Source organism: Bos javanicus, chromosome 10 (genome assembly GCF_032452875.1).
Source record: "Bos javanicus breed banteng chromosome 10, ARS-OSU_banteng_1.0, whole genome shotgun sequence".
Classification (NCBI taxonomy): domain Eukaryota; kingdom Metazoa; phylum Chordata; class Mammalia; order Artiodactyla; family Bovidae; genus Bos; species Bos javanicus.
Window position 1 is genome coordinate 72538021 of NC_083877.1, and position 19198 is coordinate 72557218.

At 35.1% G+C, this 19198-nt stretch overlaps 1 protein-coding gene across 3 annotated transcripts in view; it reads left to right on the forward strand.

Moving 5' to 3' along the window:
• The window catches only part of MNAT1 (MNAT1 component of CDK activating kinase), a 211721-nt gene that overhangs the window by 131555 nt on the left and 60968 nt on the right, over window positions 1–19198 (forward strand). For all 3 annotated transcript variants that reach the window (XM_061429062.1, XM_061429064.1, XM_061429063.1), the window contains one exon: window positions 3346–3467. In XM_061429062.1, the coding sequence (XP_061285046.1) occupies window positions 3346–3467 (122 nt within the window). Of the gene's footprint in view, window positions 1–3345; window positions 3468–19198 lie in introns of those variants that run through there.

Consider the following 19198-nt stretch of genomic DNA (forward strand, 5'->3'; position numbering starts at 1 on the left):
TACAGATTTCTCAAGAGGCAGGTCAGGTGGTCTGTGTGGATCACAGCAAACTGTGGAAAATTCTTAAAGAGATGGAGATACCAGGCCACCTTACGTGTCTCCTGAGAAACTTGTATGCGGGTTAAGAAGCAACAGTTACAGCCTTACATGGAACAACTCACTGGTTCAAAATTGGGAAAAGGGTCCAACAAGGCTGTATATTGTCATGCTGTTTATTTAACTTATTTGCAGTGTACGTCATGGGAAATGCCAGGCTGGATGAATCACAGACTGGAATCAAGATTGTCAGAAGAAATATCAACAACTTTATATATGCAGATGATACCTCTCTAATGACAGAAAGTAAAGGGGAACTAAAGAGCTCCAATGAGGGGTGAAAGAGGAGAGTCAGAAAACTGACTTAAGAGCTCAACATTCAAAAGACTAAGATCATGGCATCCAGTCCCATCACTTCATGGTAAATAGAAGGGGAAAAAGTGGAAACAGTGACAGATCTTATTTTCTTGGGCTCCAAAATCATTGTGAATGATGACTGCAGCCATGAAATTAAAAGACACTCGGTGCTTGGAAGAAAAACTATGACAAACTTAGATACATACTAAAAATGAAAGACATCACTTTATCAACAAAAGTCCATATAGTCAAACTTAATGGTTTTTCCAGTAGTCATGTACGGATGTGAGAGTTGGACCATAAAGAAGGCTATGTACTGAAGAGTAGATGCTTTTGAACTGTGGTGTTAGAGAAGACTCTTGAAAATCCCCTGGACAGCAAGGAGATCCAACCAATCAATCCTAAAGGAAATCAGTCCTTACTATTCATTGAAAAGACTGATGCTGAAGCTGAAACTCCAATACTGTGTCCAACTGATATGAAGAGCCGATTCATTAGAAAAGACCCTGATGCTGGGAAGGATTGAAGGCAAAAGGAGAAGAAGGCAGCAGAGGGTGAGATGGTTAGATAGCTCACTGACTCCATGGACATAAATTTGAGCAAACTCTGGGAGATAGTGAAAGACAGGGATGTCTGGTGTGGCATTGCATGGGGTCACAAAGAGTCGGACATGACTTAGTGATTGAACAGCAACAAAATAGTCCATTATGTTGTATATCCTATTCATTAATTAATTGATGGAAACATGGGTTACTTTATCTCTTGGCTATTGTGAATAATGCTGCTATGAGCACAGCTGTTCAAGTTCTTGCTTCCTTCCTTTTGGGTATAACCAAGAAACGGAGTTGTTAGCTCATATGGTAGTGCAGGTGCAAGTGTTAGTTGCTCAGTTGTGTCCGACTCTTTCCAACCCCATGACTGTAGCCTGTCTATTCCTGTCCATGGATTTCTCCAAGCAGAAATACTAGAGTGGGTAGCCAGTCCCTTCCCCAGGAGATCTTCCCAACCCAGGGATCGAACCTGGGTCTCCTGCATTGTAGGTGGATTCTTTGCCGTCTGAGTTACCAGGAAAGCCCGGCTCATATGGTAATTTTATATTTAATCTTTTGAGGAATTGCTATCTATTTTCCACAGTAACACCATTTTACATTCGCATCAGCAATGCACGTGAGTTCCAGTTTCTCCACATCCTTGCCAGTACTTGTTATTTTATGTGTTTTTTGTTTTTGTTCTGGATAATAGACATCCTAAATAGCTGTGGGTGTGAAGTGCCACAGTGGGGCCCTCTGTATTTGTGGCTTCCACATCTATGGATTCAGCCAACCATGAAGTTCCATCTGGGTTTGGTCAGTTTGTGGACGCAGAACCCAGGGATGAGGAATCTGGGGATGGAGTGGGCTGACTGTACTAGTATGCCATTTTATATAAGAGACTTGTGCATCTGCGAATTTTGGTATCTGGATCATGGCACCAGACCTCTCCTCCAGCCCTAGAGATACTGAGGGATGACTGTATATCATTATAGTTTTGATTTGGATTTCCCTAATGAGTAGTGATGTTAGTCATCTTTCCTTGTGCTTATTGGCCATTTGTGTATCTCTGGAGAAATGTTTTTTCAAGTCCTTTCCCCAGATTTGGTGATGGACTTGTGAGGTCCCAGTGTCAGAGAAGCTGTTAATATTATGTTAAACTAGCTAAGATAATGTTACAGCATATTAAAGTTGTTGAAGAGAAAAACCATGAGTCATATACAGACATCTTCAGTGTCTCATTCGTCACTGCCTCAGCTGCGCTTGTAAGTCATGGTTTTTACCTTTTTTTCCTCCTCCTTTAAATAAAAGAGAAAACAATTGCTTTATGTATCCAACTTAGTAATATAGGGGAAAAAGAAAAGGAAACTAAGGGAGGTAATAAGAGAAATAAATTAAAAATTAGAAAATATTAGAACTAATAACTGTAAAAACTAGTTTTTATTAGAAAGTTAGGACATAGAGAAACTGATGAGAACTATACCAAGAAAAGTAACAGAACTGTAGTTAGAATCAGAAAACATGGACTGTAAAAAAAATACACATATTCAAAAATTAGAATTCTATGCTCAGATTATAAATATGGAAATCTCAATGTAATGGTGCTATGTTGCTGAGTGGCATTTTATTTTGTATATTTTTAATCAAATATGGTCTTTTAATTTTAGTTTTCCAGTAGTACTTTTCAGGAAAATATGTGGATATTTTATCCAACTTAGTTTTTGCATAAACTTTTCTCATTTTGTGTGTGTGTGTGTAAGTAGACATCAAATACACACATTTGATAAGTAAGTTTACTTCCATTATAGACTCAGAATAGACATTCTGTGGCAAAACTTTGCACATAATGATTTCATTACTGTGCTCCCTATCTATAACTTTCAAGAAAGCACAAATTATCAAAATTGTAATAGGAAAATGTGAGAACAGATTATGCTTATATATTTGGTGAATTCTGCCATTGACATTGGGCTTCCCTGGTGACTCAGATGGTAAAGAATCTGCCTGCAGTGCAGGAGACCCAGGTTTGATCCCTGGGTCGAGAAGATCCTCCAGAGAAGGAAATGGCTACCCACTCCAGTATCCTTGCCTGGAAAATCCTATAGACAGAGGAGCTTGGCAGGCTGTAGTCCATGTGATCGCAGAGTCAGACATGACTGAGCGACTAACACTTTTCACTTTCACCACTGACATTGAACAACTACTCTTTAAGGCTAAATTTGAATTTAATGATGGATTTGATTTTCTTCCTTTAAATTATTTGTCGCTGTGTGTTAATTATATAATGTGGGTTTCAGTAATACAATGAAAAACAGGTAATATTTTTAACGTGAAGAAATTTAGCTCATCTTTAAAAACTGCAAATAAGTAGTAATATGAAAGTAATATTTACAAGTATTCTTTTCTTTCATTTTTCTAACAGGGTCAGCATATTTCATTAGCACCCATTCAAAAACTTGAAGAAGCTCTGTATGAATACCAACCACTGCAGATAGAGACATGTGGACCACAGGTTCCTGAGCTTGAGATGCTAGGAAGACTCGGGTAAGTGTCCAGAAGAACTTTTCATTGAGGAGCTGATGTTTAGGGCTTTGTTGTTTCTGTTTTTAACTGACACTTTAACACTGCTAGATTCTGAGTTTATAGAACTTAACTCTTTTGTGAGAAACGAATGGTGCTTAATGCTAAGTTAATATATTACTTTTTCCTACTGTCTTATTAGGTCTTTTGAAATTGAATTGTACTAGTTCCCTTTTAAGAATGTCATTGGCAGACATACTGAAGTAGCTCTTCATTTTTGCTCACTTTGTATTTTTTAGAAATAGGGGCTTCATTTATTAATAGTCAGCTGTAAGCCATGAAAATAGAATTGAACTCCTTGTCATGAAAAAGAGCAGATTTACTATCAGTTAAGTACAGTGCAGTTATATTTATGAGAAATGAGCTGTAAAATATATTTTGTCAAAGGGTATGATACAGGACAGGCCTAATGGCTCAGAAGCTGTAGCATCCATTTTGGAAACGAACTTGGGGTTATGGCTTTTGTGAGCCATGTAGATAATCATATTTTGTCTTGGGCGAACACATGGGTATTTGTGTAATTGGAAAGTATAGGTACAAACTTTGTTGAATGGAGCACATTGGATCTTGATCTGCTGTCTCAATCTAAACTACTGAATAATCTAAAAACAGTTATTTCTTAATAAAATAAAATAGCTTAAAGAGTATAATATGAAAGGAAAATAATGAATACAGTGAAGTGAAGTAAAAAAAAAATGTAGAAAAGGGCCCCGACAACAAAAAGAAGATAGATGAAACAGATGGTAAAACCTACACACATCATCAAAACCACAACTACAACTTTGAACATAGTGCATTGTATTTTGCATATGAACATGGAGGCTCCAAGTTGAAATTACTGTTAGAATCATAGGTAATTTACTTATACACTATTTTCTCTAGTTTTATAGTCTCTTTAAAAGTCCTGTAACCTCCAAGCATAAAGTAAAGAAGAAAAACGAAGCCTAAAATTCCCAATAGAGTTTGTGATAACAAAAGTATTAAATAATTGGCCCCATTTTCTCTGTATTTTCATTTTGAGACTCTGATTTCACATATGTAAAACCTTCTGATGTTGTTTTACAGTCTTGAATGCTCTATTTTGTGTTTTTTCAATCTTCTCTTGAGTTTATGTTTTGAAAGTTTGGATAATTCTTCTTGCCCTATCCTTACAGTTTACTTATTCTTCTGTGCCGTTCTTGCTGATAATCTCATCAAAGGTATTCTTTCTGATATAGCAGTTTTCACTTATAGCATTTCCATTTCACTCCCCTTGGTAATCTCCATCTTTTTGTTGAAATTTCCTATTTGTACATATTATCCACTTTTTCCACTAATTCCTTTAGCTTATTAATCGTGTTATTTTCGAGTGCCTCTTTGATAGTTTCAGCATGTCTGGGTTCAATTCTGTTGATTACTTTATGACTTAATATTAGATTTGTTTTTCTTGCTTTCTTGTGTTTATTGTAATTTTGTTTGAATATTGGATAGGTTGTGCAACAAAACAGTAGAGACTTGAGATAAATAAAATTGATTGCCAGAAATATTTATGTCCCTTTTTCTGTCAGGCCATTAATGTAGGGAGTTGAGTATCAAGTCTGTAGTTTCATCTCAGTTTTGTTGTGCCTGAAGTTATCATCCATGTATCATAGGCTTCAAATTCTTCCAGCCATAATCTGTTGTACCTAGTATAAGGCCTGGAGTGCTGGAGGGGTTTTTTTACGTAAAATTTTATTTGAATCTAAATAAAGGATACAGGATCATGATTTTATTTTGTTTTAGTGGTTGAGGGACTTTCAATTATTACTGAGTATTTAGAATATAGTTAGTTCCAGGATTCTAGAAGTATATTTTCATCTCTCTCAACAAAGACTGTGCAATATATTCTGTATCCACAACAGTTAAGAGGACAAACTGTTTAGATTACCAGTTTGTATGTATTTCACGATTGACTATAAATTTCAGCTTTCTGTGGCTCACTGGTGGAGAAATTTCTAGATTGTCAATAGTGATGTCAGAATTCCTAAAGAATCGTTGACTTTTTCTTGATGTAAAAGTATCTACCAAAATAAAAGGTGTCTCACACCTTCCTTCTGTCCAGACTTTTATCTTAAGAAATGGATTGAATTCTATACAGACAATTTCATTTTGGGAACCAGGTGGTCTCTTTGATGACATGTTATGACTTCATACTTAGCATTTGCCAAAATAAATCCTAAATTAATTTCTTACTTTACTAGTTCATTTTCTTTTCTGGAATTATTATTTGAAGCCATATGCTTTCTTCTTTTTTAATAATTACTATAGATATAAGATGTAATCTGATTTTCAGAAACACTTGGAAAGAAATGGAAGAAGTTGCTCAGTGAAGTGACTTTGCAAAGAATAATTTGGTATCTACAGAGGTTCTACTTTTAAGGTACAAGGAATATAAACTTTAGTTGACTTAAGGTATAGTAGTTACACATCTCTTCTAAGGTTTGTCCATATCTTTCTTTGTTCGAAGATTGCATCTGCTAAGCCTAAGGTATCCGTTTATAGTGGGCTCTCTTCCTTCCCATAAAACTCTTAACTTCTATTCTTCTCTTTTACTGTTACAACAAATTTTCCATTTTATATTATGTTATCCTATAGAGGAGACAAGTTCAGTTTTTCTACAGGCAAATAGATAATTAATTAACTACCTTATCTCCACTTCTTATATCTGTTTTGAAATCTGTATGACATGATGAAGTTAAGAATACTGCATTTTGTAGCTTCACATTAGTTGGTGCAAAACTATGGATGTAGACACTTTCAAAATAATTTTAATTATATAATTTTGGGAGTATGTGGAATAAGGTCTTGGGAGGCATTTTGTCTTCAAAGAACTACATTTGTGTCATGTGTAATTGGAAAAAGGATAAAACTGAAAGTACATTGCCATGAGATTTTAGGTAATTTTTACTGGAATTTTTCCTAAAGTTAGTTAAACTTGGGAAGTAGATGAAGAATAAATGAAAATTTCTCATTAAGGAGGATATTATGAATATGTAATTATAGTTCAGATTGCACTGGCAGTATTCTTCAGGTTTGCTCAAGGCAATATGTAAACATATTTTATTAATTCTGTGCTAGTGGGAGCAAGCACTGGAGAAACTTAACTGCTAATTGACATTCCCCAGACTGCTGCTTTAGTGGTTAGTTTAGTAAAGTCTCATTGATTGGCCTTCTGAAAGTGTCTTTTTAATAATCAACTGGCTTTGTAGTTAATATTTTACTACTTCCCAGCCAAAGAAGAGTATTTCCCTTAACTAATATAAACTACAAGCATTTATCAATTTAATTCATCGTATTATTTAGTCAAATATCACTACCGTTTTAAATATCTGATTTATTTAATATGAACATTTCATTCATGAACCTACTACAGAAATAAGGAAAAACATTTTATAGGATAAGCTATAATCTTTAAGCAAGATGTATATTTTTCACTTTTCCTTATTTGTGAATTTAAGTGAACCATTTGCTACCAGATTGCTGTAGAATAAAATTTTAATCTTCATTTCTGTAGAACATTTTTGTATGTTTCTCTGTGGTAGAATGTTTTAGCCAAGTGCATACATTCATTTCTGTCTCTTCTGGTAACATATGTAAGTTCCATGCTATCAACTAGTAGAGCTTTAAATAAACAAACTGTAATAGTTTAATATCTAGAGTACTTCCTAACCAGTTGATGAGATCATTTTCTTATTATTGTGAAATCAATCATGAAAAAAACTGTGGTCGTAATGACAGTATTGGATTAACTCAGTTAACTAGAACCTGATGATAATTAGAAGAAAGTTTCTTGTTTGATCTCCATCAGCACCTGTCAATTTTGTTTTCTTTTGTGGCCATAGATGACATAGATAAAAATCAGATTGCCGAACAGAAGTAACTGACCTGTTACAAATCCGTATGGTTATTGGCAAAGCAATTAAAATGTTCATTCTTCAGGGAATAGGATAGGGTATAGTTCCCCTAAAATAGAAGATCCACCTATCTACCTTCATTATAACCATGGAGATTTTTTGTCTTCCCTTCTTTTTTCCTTCTTTTCTTCCTTCAGTTCTTTCTTTCTGTCTGTCTCTTTCTCTCTCTCTCTCCCCTCCTCCCTCTCTCCCTCCCTTCCTTCCTCTTTCCTTTCCTTTCTCTCTTTTTCTCTCTCTCTCTTACTCCCTCCTTTTCTTCCCCCTTTCTTTCCTTTCCCTCTTTTGAAAGTTTAGTTAATTTAGAGTATTAGATATACAGAACTGTGAGTCAGCTTAACCTATATAGCATGTTAAAAAGCAGAGACATCACTTTGCCAACAAAGTTCTGTATAGTCAAAGCTATAGTTTTTCCAGTAGTCATGTATGGATGTGAGAGTTGGATCATAAAGAAGGTTGAGCATTGAAGAACTGATACTTTAGAATTGTGATGTTGGAGAAGACTCTTAAAACTCTCTTGGACTGTAAGGAGATCAAACAAGTCAATCCTAAAGAAAATCAACCCTAAATATTCATTGGAAAGACTGATGCTGAATATCTAATACTTTGGCCACCTGATGCAAAAAGCTGACTCATTAGAAAAGACCCTGATGCTGGAAAAGATTTAAGGCAAAAGGAGAAAAGGGCAGCAGAGGATGAGATGGATAGATAGCATCTTTGGCTCAGTGGATATCAATTTGAGCAAACTCTGGGAAATAGTAGAGGACCGTGGAGCCTGGTGTGCTGCAGTCACAAAGAGTCGGACACAACTTAACAACTGAACAATAACAAATAAATATTTAGATTATTTTCCATTATAGGTTATTATAAAATATGAAATATAATTCCCTGTACTATATAGTAAATCCTTATTGCTTATCTATTTTATGTATAGTAGTTTGCATATGTTAGTCCCATATTCCTAATTATCCCTCTCTGTTCTCTTTCCCCTTTGGTAACCATAAGTTTGTTTTCTGTGTCTGTGACTGTGTTTCTGCTTTGTCTCTGGATTCATTTGTATTATTTTTTAGATTCTACATTGTAAGTGATACATATTTGTCTTTGTCTGAATTAGTATGATATTCTCTAGGTCCATCCATGTCACAGATGGCAATATTTCATTCTTTTTTATGGCTGAGTAATGTTTCATTGTGGGTGCACATATATCCTTAGGTGTAAGATTGCTGGATCATATGGTAGTTCAAACTACCACACAATTGCACTCATCTCACACACTAGCAAAGTAATTCTTAAAATTTTCCAAGCCAGGCTTCAGCAATACGTGAACTGTGAAATTCCAGATGTTCAAGCTGGTTTTAGAAAAGGCAGAGGAACTAGAGATCAAATTGCCAACATCCGCTGCATCATCGAAAAAGCAAGAGAGTTCCAGAAAAACATCTATTTCTGCTTTATTGACTATGCCAAAGCCTTTGACTGTGTGGATCACAATAAACTGTGGAAAATTCTAAAAGAGATGGGAATACCAGACCACCTGACCTGCCTCTTGAGAAACCTGTATGCAGGTCCGGAAGCAACAGTTAGAACTGGACATGGAAAAAAAGACTGGTTCCAATAGGAAAAGGAGTACGTCAAGGCTGTATATTGTCACCCTGCTTCTTTAATTTCTATGCAGAGTACATCATGAGAAACGCTGGGCTGGAAGAAGCACAAGCTGGAATCAAGATTGCCGGGAGAAATATCAATAACTTCAGATATGCAGATGACACCCCCCTTACGGCAGAAAGTGAAGAAGAACTAAAGAGCCTCTTGATAAAAGTGAAAGAGGAGAGTGAAAAAGTTGGCTTAAAGCTCAACATTCAGAAAACGAAGATCATGGCATCTAGTCCCATCACTCATAGCAAATAGATGGGGAAACAGTGGGAACAGTGGTCGACTTTATTTTCTGGGGCTCCAGAATCACTGCAGATGGTGATTTCAGTCATGAAATTAAAAGACGCTTACTCCTTGGAAGGAAAGTTATGACCAACCTAGACAGCATATTAAAAAGCAGAGACATTACTTTGCCAACAAAGGTCTGTCTAGTCAAGGCTATGGTTTTTCCAGTAGTTATGTATGGGTGTGAGAGTTGAATTATAAAGAAAGCTCAGCACTGAAGAATTGATGCTTTTGAACTGTGGTGTTGGAGAAGACTCTTGAGAGTCCCTTGGACTGTAAGAAGATCCAACCAGTCCATCGTAAAGGAGATCAGTCCTGGGTGTTCATCGGAAGGACTGATGTTGAAACTGGAACTCCAAAACTTTGGCCACCTGATGCCAAGAGCTGATCATTGGAAAAGACCCTGATGCTGGGAAAGATTGAGGGCAGAGGAGAAGGGGACAACAGAGGATGAGATGGTTGGATGGCATCGCTAACTCAATGGACATGGGTTTGGGTGGACTCTGGTGGTTGGTGATGGACAGGGAGGCCTGGCGTGCTGCGGTTCATGGGGTCGCAAAGAGTCAGACACGACTGAGTGACTGAACTGAACTGATGGTAGCTCTAATTTTAGTTTCTTTAGGAACCTCCATATAGTCTCTATAGTGGCTGCACCAACTTACTTTGCAACAGTGTAGGAGGGTTCCCTTTTTTGCACACCCTCTCCAACATTTGTTATTTGTAAGCTTTTTAATGGTAGCCATTCTGACATGTATGAGGTGATACCTCATTGTGATTTTGATTTGCATTTCTCTAGTAATTAGCAGTGTTGAGCATCTTTTCGTGTGGCTGTTGGCTAGCTGTATGTGTTCTTTGGAGAAATGTCTAGTTAGGTCTTTGCCTATTTTTTGATTAGGTTGTTTGTGTTTTTGATACTGAGTTGTGTGAGTGGTTCGTGTATTTTAGATACTAACTGCTTGTTGGTTCCATTGTTTGCAAGTATTTTCTCCCATTTGGTAGGCTGTTTTTTCATTTTGTTTATGGTTTCCTCTACTGCACGAAAGTATTTAAGTTTGATTAGGTCCCATTCATTTACTTTTGCTTATTTCTTTTGCCTTGGGAGACTGATTTTAGAAAATATTGCTACAATTTATGTCAAGAATGTCTGGCCTGTGTTCTCTTCTAGGAATTTTAATTTTTTCATGTCCTATATGTTGGTCTTTAAACCATTTTGAGTTTATTTTTGTTTAGAGTTTGAGGGAGTGTTATAATTTCATTGATTTATGTTTGGCTGTCTAGCTTTTCCAGCCACTCACTGAAGAGACTGTCTTTTCTCATTGTATATTCTTGCCATTTTTGTTGAAGATTAATTGACCAGAGATGTGTGGGTTTATTTCTGGGCCCTCTCTTCTGTTCCATTAATCTACATGTCTGTTTTTGTGCCTGTACCATGCTGTTTTGATTACTGTAGCTTTATTGTCTGAAATTTGGAAGGTATATGCCAAACTTGCAGCTACTTTTCTTGGTCATTCTTTTGCTCTTAAAAATTGATAAATTGGAATTTTATATGTCACGAATTTGAGATGAGATATTGAACATATTCTAAAAATTTTTTATTTTAACATTCTTTTTGTCTTCCTCCTTAAGCCTTCCTCATTGTTGCCAGAGAAAACTTTCTAATATATCAATCTGGCCATGTCTCTATATTAGTAATATCCTTCAGTGGCTCATCATTATCTGCATAATCTGACCCCTATCTACCTTCCTGGCCATATGCCCCAGTCCTCTCATCGTGGTGTTTCTTAAGAACCTCATGGTGTCTCACAGTTTTGTGCCATTGCTTGTGCTGTTTCATTTCCTTAGGAAACTCTTTACCTTTATGATTGTGGCATAGACTCAGTAATTTCTTTCCCTCTTTTACTCCCTATTATGAATTTTCAATTGTCTGTTTTTGCCCCACATTCTCTTTTCTACTGGAGTAATATTTTTACTTATTTTTATGTCAGCCATATCATATGACTACTAACCTTCAAAATGTAAAGTTTATCTTATATTGCTTATGATGTGAAATTATTCAAAATAATGATATTTCCTTTTTTTTCTTTTTTGGACTTTTAATGGGCATCATTGATTTTGTACCTGTTTTTATTTTAATTGAAATGTTGTTGATTTACAATATTATGTTAATTTCTAGTTACAGCATAATGATTATTTTTATAGATTGTATTCCCTTTAAAGTTATCACAAAATAATGGTTATGTTTCTTTTTGCTGTACAATATATCTTTGTTCCTTATCCATTTTATACATAGTACCTTTTTTCTTTTTAATTAATTTATTTTTTATTGAAGGATAATTGCTTTACAAAATTTTGTTGTTTTCTGTCAAACCTCAACATGAGTCATTCATAGGTATACACATATCCCCTCCCTTTTGAACCTCCTTCCCGTCTCCCGCCCCATTCCACCAATCTAGATTGATACAGAGCCCCTATTTGTGTTTCCTGAACCATACAGCAAATTCTGATTGGCTATCTATTTTACATATGGTAATGTAAGTTTCCATGTTACTCTTTGCATACATCTCACCCTCTCCTCCCCTCTCCTCATGTCCATGAATCTGTGCTCTATGTCTGTTTCTCCATTGCTGCCCTGTAAACAAGTTCTTCAGTACCATTTTTCTAGATTCCATATATATATGTTAGAATATGATATTTACTTTCTCTTTCTGACTTACTTCACTCTGTATAACAGGTTCTAGGTTCATCCACCTCATTGGAACTGACTCAAATTTGTTCCTTTTTATGGCTGAGTAATATTCCATTTTGTATATGTACCACAATATCTTTATCAATTCATCTGTCGATGGAGATCTAGGTTGCTTCCATGTTCTAATTATTGTAAATAGTGCTGCAATGAACAATGGGACACATGTGTCTTTTTCAGTTTTGATTTCCTCAGAGTATATGCTTAGGAGTGGGATTGCTGGGTCATACGGTGGTTTTATTCCTAGTTTTTTAAGGAATCTCCATCTTATCTTCCATAGTGGCTGTATCAATGTACATTCCCACCAACAGAGCAAGAGCATTCCCTTTTCTTCACACCCTCTCCAGCATTTATTGTTTATAGACTTATTGATGATGGCCATTCTGACTGGTGCGAGGTGATATGGCATTGTAGTTTTGATTTGCATTTCTCTAATAATGAGAGATGTTGAGCATCTTTTCATCTGTTTGTTAGCCATCTGTATGTCTTCTTTGGAGAAATGTCTGTTTAGGTCTTTTCCCCACTTTTTGATTGAGTTGTTTGTTTTTCTGGCATTGAGTTGTATGAGCTGCTTGTATATTTTGGAAATTAATCCTTTGTCAGTTTTTCATTTGCTATTATTGTCTTGCATTCTGAAGGCTTGTCTTTTCACCTTGCTTATAGTTGCCTTTACTGTGCAAAAGCTTTTTAAGTTTAATCAGGTCCCACTTGTTTACTTTTGTTTTTATTCCCATCATTCTAGGAGGTGGTTCATAGAGGATTTTGCTTTGATTTATGTCATCGAGTGTTCTGCCTATATTTTCCCCTAGGATGATTTATAGTTTCTGGTCTTATATTTAGATCTTTAATCCATTTTGAGTTTATCTTTGTGTATGGTGTTAAGAAGTGTTCTAATTTCATTTTTCTACATGTAGCTGTCCAGTTTTCTCAGCACCATTATTGAAGAGGTTGTCTTTGCCCCATTGTATGTTCTTGCCTCCTTTGTCAAAAATAAGGTATCCATAGGTGCATGGGTTTATTTCTGGGCTTTCTATCATGTTCCATTGGTCTATATTTCGGTTTTTGTGCCAGTACCATATTGTCTTGATGACTGTAGCTTTGTAGTATAATCTGAAGTCAGGAAGGTTGATTTCCTCCAGCTTCATTCTTCTTTCTCAACACTGCTTTGGCTATTCAGGGTCTTTTGTATTTCTATATGAATTGGGAAATTTTTTGTTCTAGTTCTGTGAAAAATGCTGTTGGTAATTTGATAGAGATTGCATTGAATCTGTAGATTGCATTTGGTAGGATAGTCATTTCCACAATATTGATTCTTCCTACAGTGTCTTATAATTTTCTGTGTACAGTTCTTTTGTCTCCTTACGTAAGTTTATTCCTAGATATTTAATTCTTTTTGTTGCAGTGGTGAATAGGATTGATTCCTTAATTCCTCTTTCTGATTTTTCATTGTTAGTATATAGAAATGCAAGTGATTTTTGTGTATTGATTTTGTATCCTACAACTTTGCTAAATTCACTGATTACCTCTAGTAATTTTTTAATACTGTCTTTAGGGTTTTCTTTGTACAGTATCTTGTCATCTGCAAACAGTAAGAACTTTATTTCTTCTTTTACAATCTGGATTCCTTTTATTTCTTTTTGTTCTCTGATTGCTGTAGCTAGGACTTCCAGAACTATGCTGAATAATAGTTGTGAAAGTGGACACCCTTGTCTTATTCCTGATCTTAGGGGGAATCCTTTCAGTTATTTACCATTGAGAATAATGTTTGCTGTAGACTTATCATATATAGTCTGTAAAAGACACTTACTCCATGAAAGGAAAGTTATGACCATCCGAGGCAGCATATTAAAAAGCAGAGACATTACTTTGCCAACAAAGGTCTGTCTAGTCAAGGCTATGGTGTTTCTAGTGGTCATGTATGGATGTGAGAGTTGGACTATAAAGAAAGCTGAGCACTGAAGAATTGATGCTTTTGAACTGTGGTGTTGGAGAAGACTCTTGAGAGTCCCTTGGACTGCAAGGAGATCCAACCACTCTATCCTAAAGGAGCTCAGTCCTGGGTGTTCATTGGAAGGACTGATGTTGAAGCTGAAACTCCAAAACTTTGGCCACCTGATGTGAAGAGCTGACTCATTGGAAAAGACCCTGATGCTGGGAAACATTGAGGGCAGGAGGAGAAGGGGACGACAGAGGATGAGATGGTTGGATGGCATCACCAACTCTATGCACGTGAGTTTGGGTAGACTCCGGGAGTTGGTGATGGACAGGGAGGCCTGGCGTGCTGCGGTACGTGGGGTCACAAAGAGTTGGACACGACTGAGCGACTGAACTGAACTGATGTTGAAGTAAGTTCCTTCTGTGCCCATTTTTTGAAGAGTTTTAATCATAAATGGATGCTGAATTTTGTTAAAGGCTTTTCCTGCATCTGTTGAGATGATCATATGGTTTTTATCATTCAATTTGTTATTATGGTGTATCACATTGATTGATTTTCGTATACTGAAGAATCCTTGCATTCTTGGAATAAACCCAACTTGATCATGGTGTATGAGCTTTCTGATGTGTTTTTGAATTCTGTTTGCTAAAATTTTGTTGAGGAATTTTGCATCTGTCTTTATCAGTGATATTGGCTTGTAGTTTTCTTTTTTTGTGTTGTCTTTGTCTGGTTTTGGTGTCAGCATGCTGGTGGCCTTGTAGAATGAGGTTGGAAGTGTTCCTTTGCAATTTTTTGAAAGAGTTTTAGAAGGATAGGCATTAGCTCTTCTCTAAATGCTTGATAGAATTCTCCTGTGAAGCCATTTGGTCCTGGGCTTTTGTATTTTGGGTGGATTTTTGATCACAGCTTTAATTTCAGTGCTTGTAATTGGGTTGTTCATAATTTCTATTTCTTCCTGGTTCAGGCTTGGAAGATTGAAGTTTTCTAAGAATCTGTCCATTTCTTCCAGGTTATCCATTTAGTTGCCATATAGTTGCTCTTAATAGTCTCTTATAATCCTTTGTATTTCTGCATTGTCTATTGTAACCTCCCATTTTTCATTTCTAATTTTGTTGATTTGATTCTTCTCTTTTTTTTTTTTTTTGAGTCTGGCTAAAGGTTTGTCAGTTTTGTTTATCTTCTCAAAAAACCAGCTTTTAGTTTTATTAATCTTTACTATTATTTCTTTCATTTCTTTTTCATTTATTTCTGCTTGGATTTTTATGATTTCTTTCCTTTTACTTATTTTGGGGGTTTTTTGTTCTTCTTTTTCCAGTTGTTTTAGGTGTAAGATTAGGTTGTCTAGTCAATGTTTTTCTTGCTTCTTGAGATAGGATTGTATTGCTATGAACTTCCCTCTTAGAACTGCTTTTGCTGCATCCCATAGTTTTTGAGTTGTCATGTTTTTATTGTCGTTTCTAGAAATTTTGTTTTTTTTATTTCTTCAGTAACCCGTTGGTTATTTAGAAATGCGTTATTTAATCTCCATGTGTTTGTGTTTCTTACAGTTTTTTTTTTTTCTAATTGATATCTAGTCTCATAGTGTTGTGGTCAGAAAATATGCTTGATTTCAACTTTCTTAAATTTACTGAGGTTTGATCTGTGACCCAAGATGTGGTCTATCCTGGAGAATGTTCCAGGTGCACTTGAGAAGAAGGTATATTCTTTTACATTTGGATGGAATGTCCTGAAGGTATCAGTGAGATCCATCTCATCGAGTACCTTTTTTCTTGATCCTATACCTGTAATATTGCTTTTTCCTACTTCCTTCTTTCAAATCGCAAGTTTGTTTACTGTATCTGTGAGACTGTTTCTGCTTTGTTATGTGCATTCATTTTATGTTTTAGATTCTACGTATAAATAACTGAGTTTTTGTCTTTGTCTGACTTATTTCACTAAGTATAATACTCTTTAGGTCCATCCACATTATTGCATATGGCAGGATTTCATTCTCTTTAATGGCTGAGTAATATTCCATTGTGTTTGTGTGTGTGTGTGTGTGTGTGTGTGTGTACACATACATCTTTATCCATTCATCTGTTGATGGACATTTGGGTTGCTTTATGTGAAGTAAGCTTAATCTTTGAGCAGTAAAATATTTTAATGATGTTCTGCCAATTTTCAATTGCTGTGCTACTTAGGAAGTCCTAAATCAACACAAAGCTTTATATATATATTTATTTATATTCTAATTTTTTGGTAGCTTCAATATTTACATGTAATCACAATCCATGTGGAATGTATTTTATTTGTAAGGAACAGTAAAAGAATCTTTACTCCATTTTTTTCAACTAGTAAATCAGTTGGCCCAGCATAATTTATTCATTAGTCTTTTTTTTTTCCCCCTATTGATGTTTTAGATTAACATTCTAGGATTTTTGGTCCACTGACCTTTCTCTTCCATTAATCTGTATTTCAGTTATTTAAGCACATCACTTTCTTATTCATTTAAATTCATGATATGTTTTAGTATTAGTCATATATTTATTTTCTATTGCTATGCATTAAATTACCACACACTTAAGTGGCTTAAAACAGTATCCACTTTATCTTATTTATTATCAGTGTCTGCATATTATTAGTCTGGACATGGGTTACTTGAATCTTTTACTCAGATTGCATGTGGCTGTGATCAAAGTGTCAGCAGGTGCTGTGGGTCCATGTTAGTGAGATTTGGGGGTTGTCTTTCAAGCTGATTCATATTATTGGTAGAATTAGGTTTCTTGCCGATTTAGAACTCACAGTTGTTTTTCATCTTTTTCAGTGCTAGTAGGAGAAAATCTTTTTGAATCTCTTGCTTTCTTAAGGGCTCCTACCTGTTTAAGTTTGGTCTACTTAGATAATTTCCCTTTTTATTAACTCAAAATCAACCAATTTGAGATCTTAGTTACATCCCGGAATTCCTTTTGCCATATAATATATCTAAGGATTGAAATTCATCATATCCATGAGGATAAAATCATGTAAAGGTGCACACAATGAGGTGGGAATTTGGGGGCTGTCTCAGAATTCTGCCTACCACAGTGGGGCAAGTCTTCCTTTGCTCTTTATGTTTTTCAAAGTGTTTTAGAATCTTTAAACATTTATTCTTCCAAGTTTGGCCAAAGCAAAAGAGCACCCTATAGTTCTTTCAAAATGTCTGTACATTTGAAAATTTTCATTACAGGATATTATGAACCAAGTAATATAGCAAAGCAAGCCCAAACACCTTAACAAGTAAGACATGGCCATCCTTATTACCCTGTAGATTCAACCAAGCACTACATTTTTTGGTATTTCATTTGGAATTGCTTTAAACCGACAAGTTTAAAATTTATTGAATTTTCATATATCTTACACATTTCTTGGAAATTAGTTTTTGTTATATCATACTTAGGATGCTGTAGTTAAAAATTTTTCATTATGCTTTCTAACTGGTTCTTGGTTAAATACATTTTCATTTTGTATATAGCTGTTTTACTGAGAATTTTACTTGTTCTTTAAGGTGATGAGGTTTTCTATCCGGAAGCCAGTCATCTGGAAAAAAATGCATTTTTTATTTTAAATGCTCTGTGTCTGATTTCAGTTTCATATTTTATTGCATTTGACTAGAACTTCTTAACTTGGTGTTACACATTTTGGATGACTGCAGTTTTTCTTATGTCTTGTTTTTTTGGTAAATGCTTCAAGTCTTTCATCATTAAGTATCATGTTGATTGATTAAGTGATTTTTCTTTTTTATGTTGAAATTCTTTTTAAACCATGTTGTAGAATTTCTGTTTTTTTGGTCAATGTCTTTATCTATTGACTTATTATACTTGTATTGTCAAAGGATAGATAAGAGGTATTTGTTTTGTTGGCTTTGTTTTTAATTCTGTACATTAAAGTTTATATATTAGTTTTAGAAAAATTCTCAAGGGCACCAGAAAATCAAAGAATATGGAGAAGTACAGAATTCACAAAAATTGCAATATATGTGTGTATATAGTATCACATATACTTTGTTGTAATTATGAAAGTATTACTAAATTAACTTCTTATGGCTATGACAGCAAAATGTCTTTACTATCTGTTTTTATTGGCATTTGAATTAGAAATCAAGTCACACATCTATCATGAACCTTGTGCATAAAGGTCTAGTCTGGCACTAGTCTGGTAAGTTTTAAATCTTTTTTTGCAATCATGGAAAAAAATATGTTTCTGCCTAAAGCAGTTGTCAAACAAGCTTCTTTCATCGACAGTCAGACACAAGGCAGCTGAATGAGGCTGTTTAGTCTAGAGTAAATGCTCACAAGATTATAAGGTCACTGAGGAAATGTAATTATGCAGTTGATTCCAGAATAGTCTTTTGTAGTGAGGACTTTAAGACTATTAAATCATAGTATTAATTAAATATATACTCTAAGCTCAGAAGAGCAGCAATAAATTAATAGATTATTTAGTTTAGTAATTAAATTATAACTATAAATTATTACAATGAAATATAGTCTTAATTCAGATTCATATAGGACTCTAAAAAAGGAGATTCCATTTATTATTGGAATTTTCTCAGTTTCTACCAAATCACTGTAAAATTCAGTTGACTCTGTAAATCTATATGTAATTGTCTCCATTGGGAAATGAAGCTTCATAGTATTTAGCTCATGCTATTTGAGGAACGAATTGATTATTTATCAGTTCTTTTACTTTTGTTATTCATTTGATTATTATTCGTTTGATTATGAAGCACCTCCTATGTGTCAGTTACTCTTCTAGGTACTAAGAAGACAACAGTGAACAAAACAGAGAAGACACCTGCTGTCATAAAGCTTACATTGTATTGGGATGAAGTGAACAATATAAGCACACTGATGAATTTGTCAGATGGCAGTATTTTGGAGACAAATACAGCAGGATAGAGGGATATGTAGTGACTGGTATAGAGTGCCATTTTTACATAGGTAGCAGTGGAATCTTTTTAGGGTGATATTTGAATAGACATGAACTAAGCAAAGAAGCTAATCATGTGATATTATGAGGAAGGGCAGAGGAACTATAAGTGCAATGGCCCTGAGGTGGGCGTGTATATAAGGATGAGAAAGGAGTCCAGTGTCTGCAATAGCATGAATTGGAGAGGAGATAAGGTCGGAGTGGT